Below are 18,503 nucleotides of genomic sequence, written 5' to 3'. Positions count from 1 at the left end.
CCATGGGCTGGATCCAGCCCCTTGAGAGCTCTTATCTGGCCTGTGAGCCAGCCGAGACAGCCCCCCCCCCCCCCGTCTCCATCTGGGCTGGCAAGCCCACTACGATCTTTCCAGCCAAGGAAACCACCACCAGTCCGCTCCCGATCTGGGCTGGCAAGGCATGGCCTGGCCTGGCCTGGCCCAACCAAGGGACATTAATGTCATATCCAGCCCTCGGAACAAATGAGTTCAACCCCCCTGCTCTATAGTATTATACCCCACTGAGGTCCCTCCGCTTCCCAAACCCTGCCCTCCGTAGACCCCCAAATCTCCAGGATTTTCGCAACCCAGAGCTGGCAACCCTATCGTCTTCCCAGTATGTAACTGTGGCCTGAGAGGCTTGTAATTGACCCATTTCAAGTTTTATATGCGTTCCAGGATATTCAAATCTGGAGAAGTTCCAGTCCAGGCTTTACTCATGTATCTGGATGAGCTGGCTGGCAGAACCGCTAGGAAGGAGTCTGGTAAACCTTGGGTTCCTGCACTCCTTTCACCTGAATAAAGTTACTATATTTTATTTAAAAGATCATCAGCATCTTACAAAGCTATTTCAGACAGACCTCAAAAGGGCAGAACGTTTTCAGTGGAAATTTGATAAGATTCGTTCACACGGTTTGTTTTGAGATGATTAAGTCCTCATGAAGTTTTTTGGCAACTCGATTAGAAAAGAAAGCACAGCGGAACCGTCCTGGCTGTCAGCATGCAGATGACAAAGCTCATGTCATGCATGATCAATATGTTAAAGAAAAACATATGTTCTGGGAATGTTATGGCTGCCAACAATTTGAAGAAGAAAAAATATGTCCTGTCCTTTGAATATAGGCTTCCTACATTGAAGTGGGCAGGTGAAGCTTTTCGTGGCATGGAGGTAAGTGACACCATCTGGCAAATAACATCCCATTAAACCTTGATGGGAAGGACCCAACACTTATCCTCCAGGCTGTTGGCAACTGCTTTTCTGTATGAAGAAAAGGAAGAGCTTCTCAGCTGTGTCCCGTCTGGGAACACAAGTTCATCTGAGGACACTGATTTCTTGTTTTGTTTAGACTCAACCCATAAAAGTAGAGGCCTGCTAGATTAAGCAGCAGGTAGTGGCTGAATTTCCAGGGCCATGCCTTTTTTTTGTATCTGTGTTTGAACCCACTTCTTCTCTTTTCCACCTTTAGTGGGCTTTAAATGGGGATTTGAGATATCCATGTAATATGAGAGAGGGACCTCAATAGCTATCGGCCATCCTTGTTCAGAGGGTGTGCTGAGGGCTTTGTGCTCCATCGGGCTGGGAACTCTAAACTGGGAAATTTCTGATGATTTGAGGGTGGGGTCAAGGGGCAAGGTTTGAGGAAGGGAGAGCCCACCCTCCATGGCAGCTTCATATGAGTTGGAAAACAGTTTGAGAACAGAATAGGATCTGTTTCTTAAAACCTAGATACCTGCCCTCTAGTTTTCTAGTGAGAGAGTTTATACACTGTCAGTATAGCTCAATCAAGCAGAAGGATGTACATTTCCATGGGATTATGACCAGGGAAACTCAAAATCCAGATTAGGAAAAGCAACTAAACTGGGCCATTGCTGCATTTCAAAGGTAATTTGGTGGTGAGCAAGAAATTTTGACTTTGACATCTGGTTCTGCTTGTTTTGTGTGTTGTCTTGGGCCAGTTTGCTCCTGGCGCTGGGAGGGAGACTCCGTTATGTACTTGGAACTCCGCCAGCAGTTCTTTGCATGACAGGCAGTGTGGTGTAGTAGTTAGAGTGTTGGACAAGTTTCTGGGAGACCCAGGTTCAAATCTTCACTCTGCCATGGAAGCTCACTGGGTAACTGTGAGCCAGTAACACACTCTCATCCTCACCCTACATCGCAGGGTTGCTGTGAGGTTTAAGTTCATGAGAGGAGAGTGATGTAAGCTGTTTTGGGGTCCCCACTGGGGAGAAAAGCAGGTTATAAATGAAGTAAAATAAATATAAATTTGCCTCCTCATCCATTTTATCAGAAATTACCAATAAATAAATAAATTAAAAGATTCATTTCTGGACCAAGCTATAATTTGTGTTACATGTGAATGCAGGAATGCCAGCTCCAGGTTGGGAAATACCTGGAGATTTGAGGATGGAGCCTAAGGAGGGAGGGGTTTGGGGAGGGGAGGGACTTCAATGGGATATAGTGCCATACAGTCCATCTTCCAAAATGGCCATTTTCTCCAGGTGAACTCCGTCGCCTGGAGATCAATTGTAATCCCAGGAGATCTCCAGCCACCACCAGGAGGTTGGCAAATTTATGCCTGGGTTAAACAACCACAGTTTTATTGGATTTTAAAACAAAATAACCTCTACTTAGAAACATGTGAATAACTCTGCTTTTCCTTTTCCTTTTCTCTATTTAAACAAACACACACACCTCTCAAATTATTATGCTAAGCAGGTCTACTCCGAATCCTACTCAGGGCCTTCAGCAGGGCTTACTCCCAGGAAACTGTTTTTAGGATTGCACTGATTCTCCTTGATCTCTTTTAGCATAAGGAAAACAATAGATCTACAGTGAGAGGATATTGAAGCAGGAACACACCTGGTACAGCGTTCCTGCTAAAATCCTTGGAAGGGTCCTAGGGCTTCGGTGTTGGCACCCAAATCTGTTGATGTAATCTTGGGGTTCAAGAGAGCCAATGGGATGAATAGACCATGAGCCTTAAAAGGAATCTCCAAACCTGCCAGCAGTGATGTCACATTCTGCTCAAGTTTTTTTTTTCTACTGGGACATAGCCAAACAGTTGCCATGGGAATGGGCTCGTGTGTTCTGATCGAGACTTGGCATTGGATCTGGAAAGTCTGCATTCAAGTACTACGACAGCCACAGACCCATTGTGTGTAGGGTTGACAACCTCCAGGTACTAGCTGGAGATCCCCTGCTATAACAACTGATCTCCAGCTGACAGAGATCAGTTCACCTGGAGAAAATGGCCGCTTTGGCAATTGGACTCTATGGCATTGAAGTCCCTCCCCTCCCCAAACCCCACCCTCCTCAGGCTCTTCCCCAAAAAACCTCCCGCCGGTGCGAAGAGGTGCACTGGGGTGTAACAGGAAACTGCAAAAAGAAATTAAAAAGAAATTATTCTTTTGAAAGAGAAAAAAGAGCATTAGAGGAATCAATGGCTATATCTAAAAAAACTGATTTTCAGAAAGAGAAGTGCCACCCCCCATAACAATTCTAAAGCTACACCTCCTCCTCATTATGAAATGTAGACATGCTAAATAACCAGCTGTAGTACAAAATAATGTTCTTTCTTGGTGAGTAGGGTTGCCAACCTCCAGGTATTAGCTGGCGATCTCCCGCTATTACAACTGATCTCCAGCCGATAGAGTTCAGTTCACCTGGAGAAAATGGCTGTTATGGCAATTGGACTCTATGGCACTGAAGTCCCTCCCCTCCCCAAACCCCACCCTCCTCAGGCTCCGCCCCAAAAACCTCCCGCCGGTGGTGAAGAGGGACCCTATTGGTGAGACAGCTGCCCCCAAGGAAACAAATTAGAGAAGGGATCCCCAACCTTTTTGAGCCTGCGGGCACATTCGGGATTCTGACAGCGAGGTGGGTGTGTTCACAAAACGGCTGCCACAAAATGGTTGCTGCAGGAGGTGGATACAGCCACAGAATGGCTGATGCCGCTTACTTTCAGTTATACATGAAGTTAGACATTGAAGCAATGTGTTTAAAACTCTGTGCAGCCAATCAAATTTCCAATGGCCATTCATAAGCCTTGCTGGGCAAAAGCCCCACCTGGCCCTGCCCACTTTCTAAAAACATTTGGTGGGCACCAATAAAAGGTGTTGACGGGCACACACAGGCACCTTGTTGGGGACCCCTGAGTTAGAGGCAGGAGAAAATATCATCTAAAGAATTCCCCGTTTCATCCAGCTGGGAAAAAAATATTCTGTTCTCCTTTGGACCAAGGAAGAATATTGGTATAATTTGATGCTGAGCGTTTTGATACTGAGGACGTTTAGTTTTTAAAGAGTGAGAAATACAGATGTAGCATCTTTTAAGCACCCCTTTGATTTTACAAGACAATTACATTGGCTTCTTTCCTGCCCAGTTGGCAACTCTTTATGTCTTCATAACAACTAAATTGCAGCTGAAGCGGCATTTAAAATGCTGTAGCGTTGCAGTTGGAGATCTGAGACGGCTGAGCAGTGCCCTGGAATACTGATCTTTCTAGTGCTTTTTTTTTAAGGAGGGAAAAAAAAGTTTCCATTTATCTGTGAACCTAATATAAAAGTTTCCTTTCTTTCAACCCAAGCGTACTAAGGAGAACTGCACTCATAAACAAGTCAGGCATGTATTTCGTTTGTGGGATGGAGACCAGTGGCCGTGAACAAGATACACATTCCGATGCGCATTTGGCTGAGCCTACGGCGCATTTCTTTGGCTGGGATGTGCTCTCAAATGTCCCTCCCCCCCCCCACATACCCGTGCATGGCAACACCTTTTCTGCGCATGAGTAGAGTGGGATCTATGTGTGCTCTACGTGTATAACAATAATAATAATAATTCCGTGGCTTATACAGTCTGTTTTGCATTTCCTGAAGCTTCCAAGTGTAGAAGAGCTTATCATAACATTTATTGATATAAATAGAACTGGGCTTGGCAAGCCAGTATATTTGTGACATGTCACTGAGCCTGCATAACATGCCTCATGGCTAGATGCGCTACATTAGCTATCTCTGTGTTTGCCTTGATCTTTGACAATACAGGCATTCCAGAAAGGCTGAAACTTTTAATTAGAGACCTGCACAGCCTTCCTTCTGACTAGCGTAATCATTAAATTGATTTTTCCAGTCCATCATGTAATTGTTCCAGCGAAGGAATCCAGCTTTCCACTCTCGTTCTGCTTCGTCGATATTTCCTGTAAAACACCAAATGGGTGGCATTAATCTAAATTTAAATCTCTTTGTACATTAATTGAAAAATAATTCTGATTACCACTGCCATTTCTCTCTAAATACACCCCATGCCAAAGTGCCGTCCCGTCCCCCCCGTGCTGCCCCCTTTCACCTAATTTTTATTGAAAATTCAAAGAGCAACATTTTAACTCCAGGTCCTTAGATAATCATTTAAAATTAAGCATTATTCTTCCCCGCTAATATTCAGGAAGCTTGCGTTTTCAACGTTTACAACCTTTTGACATTTTACCGAGGTGCTTGCAGATCATGAGGGATAGGCAATTAGTGAACAAGGGCCCTGATACAGACTTTCCACTAGGGAATGCAGTGAATATCCATCATTTTAATTTGGGAGGGATACAAAAAAAAAAATTACATATTTGCAATCGTGGAAAAAGAATCTTCCAAATGTAGCAACAGGATCCCAAGCTGTTTTGGTGGCTCCGTTAAACAAAAAGAAAAGTGGCAATGCAATACATTTCAAAATTAATTGGCTAATCAGGATATGGAAGAATGCACAAACAGCCCTGCAAAATAGCCTGGTTTTTACACACAGCAGCAAGCCCGGCAGCCATTTGAACAGGAACAATGATGACCGAGCCTATTTTACATTAGCTAGTACTTTGGTCACATTATGAAAAGTCAAGAGTCACTGGAAAAGACAACAATGCTAGGAAAAGTGGAAACCAGCAGGAAAAGACCCAACATGAGATGGATGGACTTAATAAAGGAAGCCACGGCCGTCAGTTTGCAAGACCGGAACAGTTAGCAAGATCTGTTCACACAGTGGCCAACCAAGTGCCTCTAGGAAGCTCACAAACAAGACGACAGCAGCAGCAGCCAGCATGTGTTTCACAGCACCTAATATAATATGCTTGCTCATCTGATCCTGGAGAGAATAGGTACGCATCATGACTAGTATCCATTTTGACTAGTAGCCATGGATAACCCTCTCCTCGATGAACATGTCCCCTGCCCTCTTAAAGCCTTCCAAGTTAGCAGCCATCACCACATCCTGGGGCAGGGAGTTCCACAATTTAACTATGTGTTGTGTGAAGAAATACTTCCTTGTATGTGTTTTGAATTTCTCACCCTCCAGTTTCAGCAGATGACCCCGTGTTCTAGTATTATGAGAGAGGGAGAAAAGCTTCTCCCTGTCCACTCACTCCATAGTATGCATAATTTTATAGACCTCTATCATATCTCCCCTTAACTGCCTTCTTTCCAAGCTAAACAGCCCTAAGTGTTTTAACCGCTCCTCATAGGGCAGTTGTTCTAGTCCCCGGATCATTTTGGTTGCTCTTGGAGTGGTGGACTCTGATCTGGAGAACCGGGTTTGATTCCCCACTCCTCCACATGAGTGCCAGAGGCTAATCTGGTTAATCTGGTTCCCCACTCCTACACACGAAGCCGGCTGGGTGACCTTGGGCAAGTTACAGCTCTGTTAGAGCTCTCTCAGCCCCACCTACCTCACAGGGTGACTGTTGTGGGGAAGGAAAGGTGGCTGTAAGCCAGTTTGTCTCTCTCAAGTGGTAGAGAAAGTCGGCATATAAAAACCAACTCTTCTTCTTTTTCTTTTCTGCACCTTGTCAAGCTCTGCAATATCCTTTTTCAGGTGTGGTGACCAGAACTGTACATAGTATTACAAGTGTATATTAGTATATTATTACCCATACCTGCTTCTTTTATGCCATTAAAGGTTTTGATATTGATACTGAATAGTATTACAAGTGTGGTCTCACCATAGATTTGTACAAGGGCAGTGTGATAGCAGCAGTTTTATTCTCTCTCTATTCCTTGTCTAATTATGGCCAGCAGCCACACACTGGGTTAACATCTTCATCGAGCTACCCACTACCAACCCAAGATCCCTTTCTTTGCCTGTTGCTGTCAGCACAGATCCCATCAGTGTATATGTGAAGTTGAGATGTTTTGCCTCAATATTCATCAATTTACACTTGCTTACATTGCAACACATTTTCCATGTTAATGTCCATTCCTCCAGTTTGAAGAGATCCTTTTGGAGCTCTTCACAGTCTGATTTTGTTTTAACCACCCTAAATAATTTGTCATCATCTGCAAACCTGGCCATCTTGCTGTTCTTCCCCAACTCCAGGACATTGATGAACAGGTTGAGGGACCCCACTGCTCACATCCCTCCATTGTGAGAACTGACCATCAATTCCTACTCTCTGCTTCCTATTTTTCATCCAGCTCTCAATTCATAGGAGGACTTGTCCTCTTATCCCACAACTATAAAGCTTGCTTAGCAGTCTTTGGTGGGGGATTTTGTCAAAAGCCTTTTAGAAAATTATTTATGATAATATGAACTTTATATAAAGATTATTTGGCCTCACTCGTAGGCAGAAGTATACCTTTTCTGGTTCTTGGATAAGAAATAGGAAGCTGATCTTCGATATAAAAAAAACGTACAACACAAAAAGTCTGAAAAAGGGGCAGCTTTATCTTTCCCCCTGAAAATCAGAAAGATCAGGCTTTCCTCGCAATGGAAGCCTGCTCACTAGCCCATAAGGGATAGAACATTGTGCTGAGTCAGTTCCCCCTTTACGTGCTAAAAACAGCCTCTGACAGTTGGGAGACATTTGCAGTAAGAGTCACGAACTGAAGTCTAAAAATCGGATAGGCAAAAAAGTGGGATATGGGCAGGACTTTCCCCATCATACAATATTTTCAGAGGTGGCAAGGAAAGAATAACCGTGACAGCTAGAAAAGTATCTCCATATGCAGAATGACAGCTGTATTTATTATTATATCTATGTGTCTAAGGTGTAGCCCTCTCTTACTCACAGGAGCATCAAATTGTTTACAGTGCCACCATAACAGACTGAAAGTTGAGATTTCATGAACGGATAGACCAACACACCCCGTTAAGTAGGAAACGCAGAAAATAGGATCTTTTTGTATCTCTCGCTCAAAATACAAGACACGACTCCGACTTCATGGATCAGCCAGCATTCCAACAGGGAGGCTGCAGAGACACACTTATGCTTGAATGGAAGGGTGTGTGCAGGGTTGCCAGCTCCAGGCTGGGAAATTCCTGGAGATTTCGGGTTGTACCTGGAGAGGGACCTCTAATTCGGGGAGATCTGCACCTCCCACATGGAGATATGCCAGAGGGCATACCCCAATAACTAGGGTTGCCAACCTCCAGGTACTAGCTGGCTATCTCCTGCTATTACAACTGATCTCCAACCAGTAGAGATCAGTTCACCTAGAGAAAATGTCCGCTTTGGCAATTGGACTCTATGGCATTGAAGTCCCTCCCCTCCCCAAACCCTGCCCTCCTCAGCCTCCACCCCCAAAATCTCCAGGTATTTCCCAACCCAGAGCTGGCAACCCTACTAATAACAGTTACTGGCCTTCCTTCTAGTGTTGTTTATATGGTTTTAATTGAACTATTTTATAATTTCAGCTGTATTTTTAATTGCTTAAACGTTTTAATCTTTTCTGTGTTCACAACCTTGTGGACCCTGATTGGGAGTAAGATAGCATAAAAATGTTTTAAACAAACCAATATATAAACTATATAAATATGCAAGTTTCCCCTCCCCCCTTCATACACAATCTTTTGATTCAGAGGCCGCCTATCTATGGTTGTGTACACAAAAGCACACATTTTTTCCGTATTACATCAATAAATCTTCTGGTAGATTTAAATCTGTCATCTCAATTCTCCCTGCCCCTTCCCCCACATGCAAGATGATCTCACTAGCCTATTAACTAATGAATAAGTTTTTCTATCAGTTATGTCACTGAACATTTGGTAATACACAGTGCATTTGTACATCACCAGCATCATCCAAACAGATGGTATCTACTGTGATTATTTCTGTGAGTAATGCCTGATGATCAAAAGGAACGTTTAGTCAAATTCACAATTTACCCTGTTTTTGCCTGAAAAGGGTCCAGATTCACACGGAACCTACTCACTGAGGTGAGGGGGTGGTAAAAGAAATCTCCTCCATATCCTACATAGAATGAGATGTCATGATATGAGGAATAACATCTCTCAGACATCAAATGAAAAACTGAAGAACACTATGTTCTATGAAACTTTATGCATACAGGTACTTGAAAATCCAACCAACCAAATCCTGCATATTTGTAAGGATACAAAGAAAAACTAAACAATATTGTAAGAGACTTTTTTAAAAGCAAATATATAAAAGAATTCAAGACCAATTTTTTTAATGAGCTGATGATTGTGGCCTTAATCTAAGTCAAGTACCTTCAAAAATGCTTATGCATCTCAAGACAGGGCTATGGTCTACTACCTCCAATCATGAAGGTTCTGTCTGACTTGGTATGGTTAATATCTGCAGACACATTTATCTTCCATGGGTTTGTCTAATCCTTTAAAAACATTTCAGGTGGTGGACACAGCACACAAATGAAATACTCCTTTACTCAATGAGTAATTAAATTGTGGAATTTACTGCCACAAGCATAGAGGGTTTTAAGAGGAAATTGGAACAGATAAGCAGTCAGTCCTAGGTAAAACATGCAAGTCAGGTTGTATTAAGTTTCTCTGTGGTTGTCACCAGGCATGGCCCCAATAAGTTCTTCCTTAAAGGCTAACACAGCGATGGCAATTGATCTGCCCCTCTTTTACTGATAGAAACCAAGGCTTGAAAGCTGCTAATAGTATTGTGGTTGCCTAGCAATAACTATTGATGTCATTTGTTTCTTAAAGCTGAAGGCACTGTTTCTATTATTTGGGTTTTTTAACCCCATCCCATTTTTTCAAATGTATGATTTTTCTGCAAATGGGAGACTTTTTCATGTTTGTAGAAAGATTTTTTTTTTGTCTCTTTATGGCTCAAGTTTCCAGATTTAAGTATCCACAAATAGAACCATGTTGAGAATTAGATACATTGATTCAAAGAGGATAGATCCATCAATGGCTATTAGTCATGGTGAACCCACTGTTCTTTCTTGGAGACTGCCCACTTGGGCCCTGCTGTTTCTAATCTATGTTGTTGCTTCTTACTTGCCTGTTTGAAAGGGATCAGTGAACAGATCAAAGAATCAGCTACTACTGAGTATTTCCCACACTCTCTGAATGGCAGAAGAAGAGGGCATATTAGTGGGCAGCAGCAAGACAATGCAACCACTGAAGGAAGGGGAATTCATCGAGACCATCACACTCAATAGTTCTTCAACACCAGGACCTCGCTGCTACATGTTGCTGGTATCACACAATGACTTTCAGATCTTGCTGCTCTTATACCATTGACTGCCAATCTCATACACTTCGCCTTTTGTGTTTTCTATGGTCATTCCATGTACCCTAAGACCTGTCACTAGTTCAACCTGTTTTGCCTTTTTGGGATATTTGGAAAGACCTCTTCAAGCAATGCTAGTGCACTCAGCTTATTCCGTGTTTACCGGGGGGGGGGGGAATTGGGCCCAATAAACCTGAACCCAAAATTTACTGATTTTTTTTTTGCATCCCTAATGGTTTCAGAAGCTGGTTTGATGGATCCTAACTAACCACATTTAGTGATATGGCTTATGGTCCGTTGAGTTAAATCATGGCTTTAAGTGATGTCTGAACTAATGAGTAATTGATCCACTTCTTATATTAAATCTCTCAATATTGAATAGTTTGTGATCTTCTTGGTCCCTTTCAGAAAAAGACAAAGACTTCCCTTTTCTCTGTGTTCTTTAGAGACCCCATTGTCAGATCCCTAAAGCTGCACTGGAATGAGTCTGAAATCATTATAAAGGAAAATCTGTCATTAATTCAAATTTATGAATTGTGGAGAAGAACCAGCATGATCCACTCATCCTACCTCCAGTCTTAAACTTCTTTGTTAGGAGGAAGGTCCCACTGAACAATAGTAGGACATAACTTCAAAATGAATCCTTCTTCTCACTTCCCATTTTTGATTCTGCTGGAAATGAGATCAGTTGTAGTTTTGCCCAGCCCGTTTCAATGGAGTTCTTGCAGAAGATGTTCTTTCCCCAACAGATTGCAATCAGATACTAAACAACCAACATAATCTGAATAAGGCTGAGGAGAGAATGCGAAACGTGTATAAAGCTATATTGTGCATAAATTAATAGATAACCTTATTTAAGTGAAGTTGGATGTTTTTCTGGAAGGACTTCTTGATTTAATTTTACACAAATAGTTCTTAGGCTTAAAAACCCTGAAATTGAAATCAAAATCAAAATTTAGTAGCAGTAAAGTGACCTTGTATTAACCAGTTTACAGTACATACATACATTTACCACAAAAATTACCTGTCATCTCCAGGACTTCTGGAAAAAATATGTCCCAGAATCGGCACTGCTGGGCACGTAATTTTCTACGAATCTTTGATGCTTCTGTGCTTAATGTTAAGTATTTTTGTTCAGTGCGGGTGAAGACTGGCCATCTTGTCCCATTAATCTGAGTCCCACTGGGTGTTCTAGAGGATTAAAGAGAAGCATTAGGTCCCTCATGGGAAATTACTGGTGAGCATCAGTAGTGTAAAATTATTCTATTGAAAGTTATTTTATTTCAAAGACGGGCAGGTTTGCATGGAATTACCTCTGTAGTTTTGAAAGTAGGTAGGAATAAATATCAACAGCTTAAACTTTAAATGGGATCCTAGCACAAAGTTTAATTAAAAATATAGCAATATGCAGTGGGTTTTTAAAAGCTCCAAGAGGAGGAAAAAACACACACCTTAATGAAATCAACTTTCATCAGTCCCATGTGATGAACTCATGAGGTCAGAGAGAAAATGCAATCTCATGGCTAACATTAAGGGCATTTATTCAGTCACTTGGATTGCTCAAAGTACTTAACAAGAATGCTAATGCCCAATTCAAATATGCAAGAATATTGTTTTGAATTTTAGCTAGAAAGCCCTGCAAAGGTGTGCACCTGTGTTAGTGAAAAGAATTAAAAAAAACATGTCCTGATTAAAAGTATGCTGAAAGAAGTATGAGGTTAGTGTGATGTTGTGGGCAGTTTCATTGCTGTCAAGACCTGGATTTGAATCCCCGCTCATGCTATGGTATATGGAAGCTGGGTGACCTTGGGCAAATCATAACTGACCTCACAGGGTTGTTGTGAGAATAAACTGGAGGAGAGGAGAATGGTTTAAGTTGTTTTGGGTCCCCATTGGGGAAGCAAATAGAAATGAAGGAAATAAGCAAATAAATAAATTCCATTGGTAACATATGAAAGAAGACAGTGTCAACAGCTTAAGGTTCAGCACTAGAGAATAATCCAACTAAATTAGTAAAGTATCTGCCCCACAAACCTATCCTGTGTATGTCTCCTCAGAAGTAAGCTCCACTGAGCCTGAAGGACTTACAGAAATATCTGCTTAAGACTTTAGTCCTAAACTCTTGCCTTTTTCTATTATCTACCTGTCCATTTTATCATACTCTTCCTCCAATGGAGTCAAATTCTGATACATTGTTCTCCCTTTCCATTTTATCCTCACCACAACACTGTGAGATAGGTTAGTCAAGGGAAGAGTGAGTCAAGGGTCACCGTGTGACCTTAACAGATAAATGGGGATTTAAACCTGGGACTCCCAGATTCTAGTCTGCTGCTCGAGCCCCTACAAATCACTGGCTCTCACATTTTCCAGTAATGTCATATTTGTACGAACAAAAAGTAAAGGTCCCCTGTGCAAGCACCGGGTCATTCCTGACCCATGGGGTGACGTCACATCCCGACATTTACGAGGCAGACTTTGTTTATGGGGTGGTTTGCCAGTGCCTTCCCCAGTCATCTTCCCTTTACCCCCAGCAAGTTGGGTCCTCATTTTACCGACCTCAAAAGGATGGGAAGCTGAGTCAACCTTGAGCTGGCCACCTGAAACCAACTTCCGTTGGGATCAAACTCAGGTCGTGAGCAGAGCTTGGACTGCAGTACTGCAGCTTACCACTCTGCGCCACGAGGCTCCTTATTTGCATGAATAGGAATGGCATAACCACATTTCTTCACCTTTAGAAATCCCTTCCTCCAGACATTTCCAAGTGCCGAAGATTGATGGTGTTCTTAAATACTCTGTTCTGGAGGGTATAAATTAATCACTGGGTATCGACATAAATTTAACAGCTTCATATCAGTATACAACAATGAGAGGAAGGATTAGAGTTCTGTATTATTTTATTTCCTTATTTTTAAAAGCCATCAGCTTCTTTTCTGGGCAAGACTCTGAATCATAGTGACACGATAACAATCACAAGGCAGGTTCTACAAAGCAAAGCCCTGCCTTCGGGAGAAGCATGTTTTCTTCTAATAGTTTATACAGTGTTCTAAGTAGTATTTAAAAGGACAAGGAGGGGGGAGAGAGAAACGAATAGAAGTCTTTAAAATGTCAAGATAATATGAACTGTTTGGTGTCTTCACCAGGATTTTCAGCCAGGATAACCAGCAAGGAAAAACCTGACTCTGTGGCGGTTTAAGACTGTTTACAGTAGTAGAGGCAGAGGTCAACATTGGGCATTTGAGGAACCATCCGAGAACTGCAACTGTTTACTTCAGAGTGATCCCCTCTCTCTCTTCTTCAGCGGCGTGATTGTTAATGAACGCTACATTTAGCAGCTGAATGGCTTCAATAAGAGGGAATCAGCTCTGAGGTTCACCTACAGCTGAAGACAATTCTCCCTTGCTGGACACAGTTCGAGACAAATAGTTTGGTTTGTACAAGGGCTGGATTGTCGTATCACGATTCTTCAACAACAAAGATGCTGCGGCTAAATGTTTTAAAGGAGTAAACAACCAACCAATGCTAAAACAAAAAGAACACCAGCTGTTCTTGCTACAGGCCACTGGCTGGATGCCTAGAATATCTCAGCTCTGTGTAGTGACTACCCAGATGTCGCCGCGGAAAGTAACTTTCCCATTTCAGCTGCTACTGCATTTTGTGATGGCTCCAAGAATTGGGGAGAGCTCTGAATACCGATTTGCATATTTTAGCCCCCCAGGTCTGTTTCAAATTGAGCTCAAACGCCTTCAAAGATCAGACACGATTAGAAATGGGCATGCAGTATTGCCCAGGTCTCCTCAAGTATCCTTATCCCTGACCCTTTCCCACAGAAAAAAATTACCTGGCTGCAGGACTGGATCAAGTCATGCTAAGGTTGCTGACCCAGGGATGAAATGGGGAGGACCCGAGAATCAGGCCACACACTGGTATTTGTTAAAGAATGAACATTTTATTAAGAAGGAACTTTTTATTGGACAAATGGCCACAACTGTGTTGGCAACAGCAATGAAACTCTTTTGGCGTAGCATGAGTGCTGGATCTTAGGCGTAGTCCGACCCCAGCGCGGACCATAGAGCCAACCCTGCCCCCAGCGAGCCCGCTGGGGGTAGCCGGGATGGCGGTACTGGGACTCACCAGGGCTTCAGCCACTTGGTGATCCCCCGCCACTGAGGAGAGGCTGACCTTTTGCCCTCCGAGCTGGGCTTGATTCACCACAAGCCTCTCCACCAAATCCCTTAGTGGGATCCCCTCACAGTAGGGAAAGGGCCACACAGGCTGCTTTCCCCCAAATTAAATTCAGCCTCATGTGCCACCGCCCAGTTGTGACATGAGCAAAGAACACTTAACACTTCATAATACAGGGAGGGAGGGCAGGACAAAGTCACGACGACTGAGCTCAGTCACCACAAAACCCCGCTTTTATGCAGGGCAGACTGACTGAAGGGAAAACCTCCCTCCTTCATCTGCTCTGCTGAGTCACTCCACCACCACCCCGCACTCGATAGGTTATTTTTGAACCTGTCCAGGAAAGCCGATTGGTCGGGGCTGGCAGAGAAAACCATGCCACAAGAGCGAGAGCCTGCTCAACCATTCTTGTGCGCTGCCGCCCCGACGACCAGCTGCGTCCAACCTGCCTTTCCGTTCTGTTTCCTCCCCCGCCCGGGCAGCAAAGAAGATTCCCGGTAAGTTGGGAACCTGCTTATAAGTGAAGCCAAGTTTAAGTTTAAGATTCTCTATGGTTAGGGTTCCCAGGCCTGCACTCTCAATCTCTGGGAGCTGCTGGAGGGGGGCAGAGCCAGGGTGGGGGAAACACAGCTGACTCTGTGATGTCACTTCCAGACAATCACCAGGAAGTGATGCCACTGCCCCTCAGACGTAACAGGGAGCGTTTCCTGGAAGTGACATCACAGCATCATCTATGTTTCCCATTCCCAATTTTTTTCCAGCTACTCATTGGGTGGACTATGAGCAATGAACGGAAGAGGTATGAAAATATTGTCGAAGGCTTTCATGGTCAGAGTTCATTGGTTCTCGTAGGTTATCCGGGCTGTGTAACGTCAGGAAAGAAAATACCAAGACCACGGTTACACAGCCCGGATAACCTACGAGAACCAAGGAAGAGGTATGAGTTTTTTCTGGAAAAAATTGATAATTTAGAACTTGGGTTTTTGTGGGGGGGTTTTTGGTATTTAGATGCCCCTCATAAACAGAGGCCCTAAATGTGCTTTGTTTATGCCTAAATGCAACTCTGCATGGTTGAAGCAGCTGCTGTAGAGACAGTTAGTAATGGGGCTTCTATTATCCACCCCCCCAAAAAAAAACCACTGCTGGAGTAGCATCCTAAGCACTATAAATGTTGGGAAATTTCTCGAGACATCAGACATTCCTAGTAAGGATCCAGGAGCCCTATTTCCCAGGCTTCCTGGAGCACAGAACACTGCTGCAGAAACATTCTAATCAAGGTATTAATGGAAGCTAAATTGTGTACGTAGGGTTGCCAGCCACGGCCAACAACCCGCCAGGAGGAGGTGGAGACAGGTGTGCCAGCAGCATACCAGTGCATAACATCACTTCCAGTGCAATGCTGGAAGTCATGACGTGATGTCAGAGAGACATTCTAGGATTTCCCAACATCATGATGGCATTTCCAGTTTTGTGCTGGAAGTTACTTCACACCTCCTTTCCAACCACTATCCTGTGAATGCCAGACGTCCCCCCCCCCCTCACCTGCATGGTACCTCCCATAGTTGCTGCCACCATCTAGACATTTTTGGAGAAAACATATCAGGTAGAAGTCATGTATTTGTATTTATGAACTTTTTTTGCTTCTCCAGATCATACAGGGTGCAAGCATGGCATAGTGGTTAGAGTGTCTGATGTTGGTCTGGGAGACTCCAGGTTCAAATCTTCATTCTGCCATGGAAGCTTGCTGGGTGACCTTGGGCTAGTCACAGGCTCTCAGCCTAACCTACCTCACAGGACTGATGGGATAATAAAATGGAGAAGGGGAGAATGTTGCATGCCAATTTGGGTTCCTAAAGGGGAGAAAGGTGGGGCATAAATGAAATAAATAAATACATTAGTTTCAAACCCTTAGAAAGGCAAGAGTGAATATTATGAACTAGCAGAAGGCAAAATATATATTATTGCATTTCAGCCATTCAATTATTGCCAAAGCATCATAACCAGTTTCAGAAACTCAATATTTTAGATACTTCAATTCTAACATTTATTTTCACCTCAAATTCTAGCATTTATTTCCTTCCCCCACTGGATGGGGGACTGTAATTCCACCTGAAGTCAAGCTATTACTTTTATATATTCCTTAATCTGATCTGGCATGGTAATTCCTATGTTCCTAAATGCCCCCCATTACTTTTCGCTGATTAACTTATGGCACCTATTTAATTGCAAGTTTATCTGCGGCTCCTGAGAATAGTGACTTAAGCAGAGCTGACTCGTGCTTCAGCTCAAGATCAGAACACTAATAGCACTGTCAAAACTCATATAAGTGTCACAGTGCTACGAAATAAATCATGACATTCCAAATTGTCATCTACAGGTAGGAAGGGGGAATGTGCTTATGGACACATATTCTGCTTTGGAAGAAATTATGGAAAGCATTATTAGTTTAATATAGTACAACACAGTACACCACCATAAGAGATCTCGGTACAACTTGTATTTTTTTTGCATTGCTAGAGCACTAACCGCTTTAAAGAACATGATGAAGAAACTGTCCTCTTGCCAGATTCAGATTCTTTCTTTCTTTCTTTCTTTCTTTCTTTCTTTCTTTCTTTCTTTCTTTCTTTCTTTCTTTCTTTCCCTCCCTCTCTCCCTCCCTCTCTCTCTCTCTCTCTCTCTCTCTCACACACACACACACACACAAACAGCCTAACCAGGGTTACATTCTGAAACTTATTGAAACAACATTCTATATTTTTATCCCTGGCCATTCCCAAATAACGTCTGCCTTGGACTTTTCAACTGTAAGCCTGTGGTCAGGATGTAATTTATTTTAGTACAGTACTTGTTTATTTGTATATTTATATCTCCTGCCCTGCCCTGGATGGCCTAGGCTAGCTTCATCTTGTCAGATTTCGGAAATTAAGCTCAGACAGGCCCGGTTAAAATTTGAATGGGAGACTTCCTTGGAAGTCCAAAGTTGCTGAGCAGAAGCAGGCGATGGCAAACCACCTCTGTTTGTCCCTTGGCTTGGAAACCCTACGGGGTTGCCATAAATTGGCTGCAACTTGACAGTACTTTCTTCTTCTTCTTCTTCTTCCTCCTCCTCTTCTTCGGACTTCAATGCCAGAGAGTCCAATTGCCAAAGCGGCCGTTTTCTCTAGGTGAACTGATCTCTATCGGCTGGAGATCAGTTGTAATAGCAGGAGATCTCCAGCTAGTACCTGGAGGTTGGCAACCCTAAGTATGCTAGTTCCCATCAATATAAGATGTTTGAAACATTGAAAGCCCAAACAAGACAGTAAAACTGTCTTTAAATAACGTTGTGAGGTTTTTTTGCTAAACGTTACAAGTGTTGCAGCAAGCAACTGCTTATTAACCACTATTTTGTAGAAAATAATTCTTTACTGGCGGCCATTAGAAATCTCCATGCAGAAGATTATGTAAATATATGGGATCTCTGAGTATGTATGATGTTTTAATTTAAGCTTTCATTATGTTTATAGATTTTATTATAGTTCACTATGCTTTACAGATATTCCTGACTTAGAAGTGTGAATATGTTTGAATGATGTTTCTTGGCTGTGGTTTACTCCTATCTCTATACAAGATGTAAACTTTAAATTTAGTGAATTTTTGTTGTTCCCTTAAGATCGGGTATAAATAAAGGTTTAATTTTGTATCAACACGAAAGGGTTCACATTATTAAATGACAAGGAAATATTTCAAACTGCAGCTGTGTTAAAGACTCAGCAGAGTTTTGGGTTATTATGTTGGGTTATTATAAATTCAAAAACAATAACTAGCCAGAATGTCCTTTGCTACTTATTGTAGTTAATATATTCATCTTCATAAGAGGTAAGAAGAACAACATTCTGGTCTATTTGGTACTTGTGTTCTGAAAGAAAATTATCTCAGAACATCCGGAGCCTCATAATCTTTGAACTGTGTTTGAACGTGAATTGTGATTCCTCAGTCATTGTAATATTTGTTGTGTGTTGTTTATTTTTTGTTATAGTATGCCCTTCCACAAGTATTGCAGAAATAATTCTTAATATATTTGTATTTTTATCAACACCCTGGTTTTTCCTTATCTGTTTTTCTATT

At 42.5% G+C, this 18,503-nt stretch overlaps 1 protein-coding gene across 1 annotated transcript in view; it reads right to left on the bottom strand.

The window, feature by feature from the left end:
* Positions 1-4,592: 4,592 nt before the first annotated feature.
* BCHE (butyrylcholinesterase) overlaps positions 4,593-18,503 on the bottom strand; it is a 40,140-nt gene continuing 26,229 nt past the window's right edge. Inside the window, exons 2-3 of the mRNA XM_056849667.1 lie at positions 11,239-11,405; positions 4,593-4,931 (exon numbers count right to left, since the gene is read on the bottom strand). Of these exons, the coding sequence (XP_056705645.1) occupies positions 4,807-4,931; positions 11,239-11,405 (292 nt within the window). The 3' untranslated portion in view covers positions 4,593-4,806. The remainder of the gene's footprint in view (positions 4,932-11,238; positions 11,406-18,503) is intronic.

The sequence above is a fragment of the Euleptes europaea genome, chromosome 5 (genome assembly GCF_029931775.1).
Source record: "Euleptes europaea isolate rEulEur1 chromosome 5, rEulEur1.hap1, whole genome shotgun sequence".
Taxonomy (NCBI): domain Eukaryota; kingdom Metazoa; phylum Chordata; class Lepidosauria; order Squamata; family Sphaerodactylidae; genus Euleptes; species Euleptes europaea.
The sequence above is the reverse complement of the archived record's forward strand: the minus strand, read 5'-3'. Positions and strand labels throughout refer to the sequence as shown.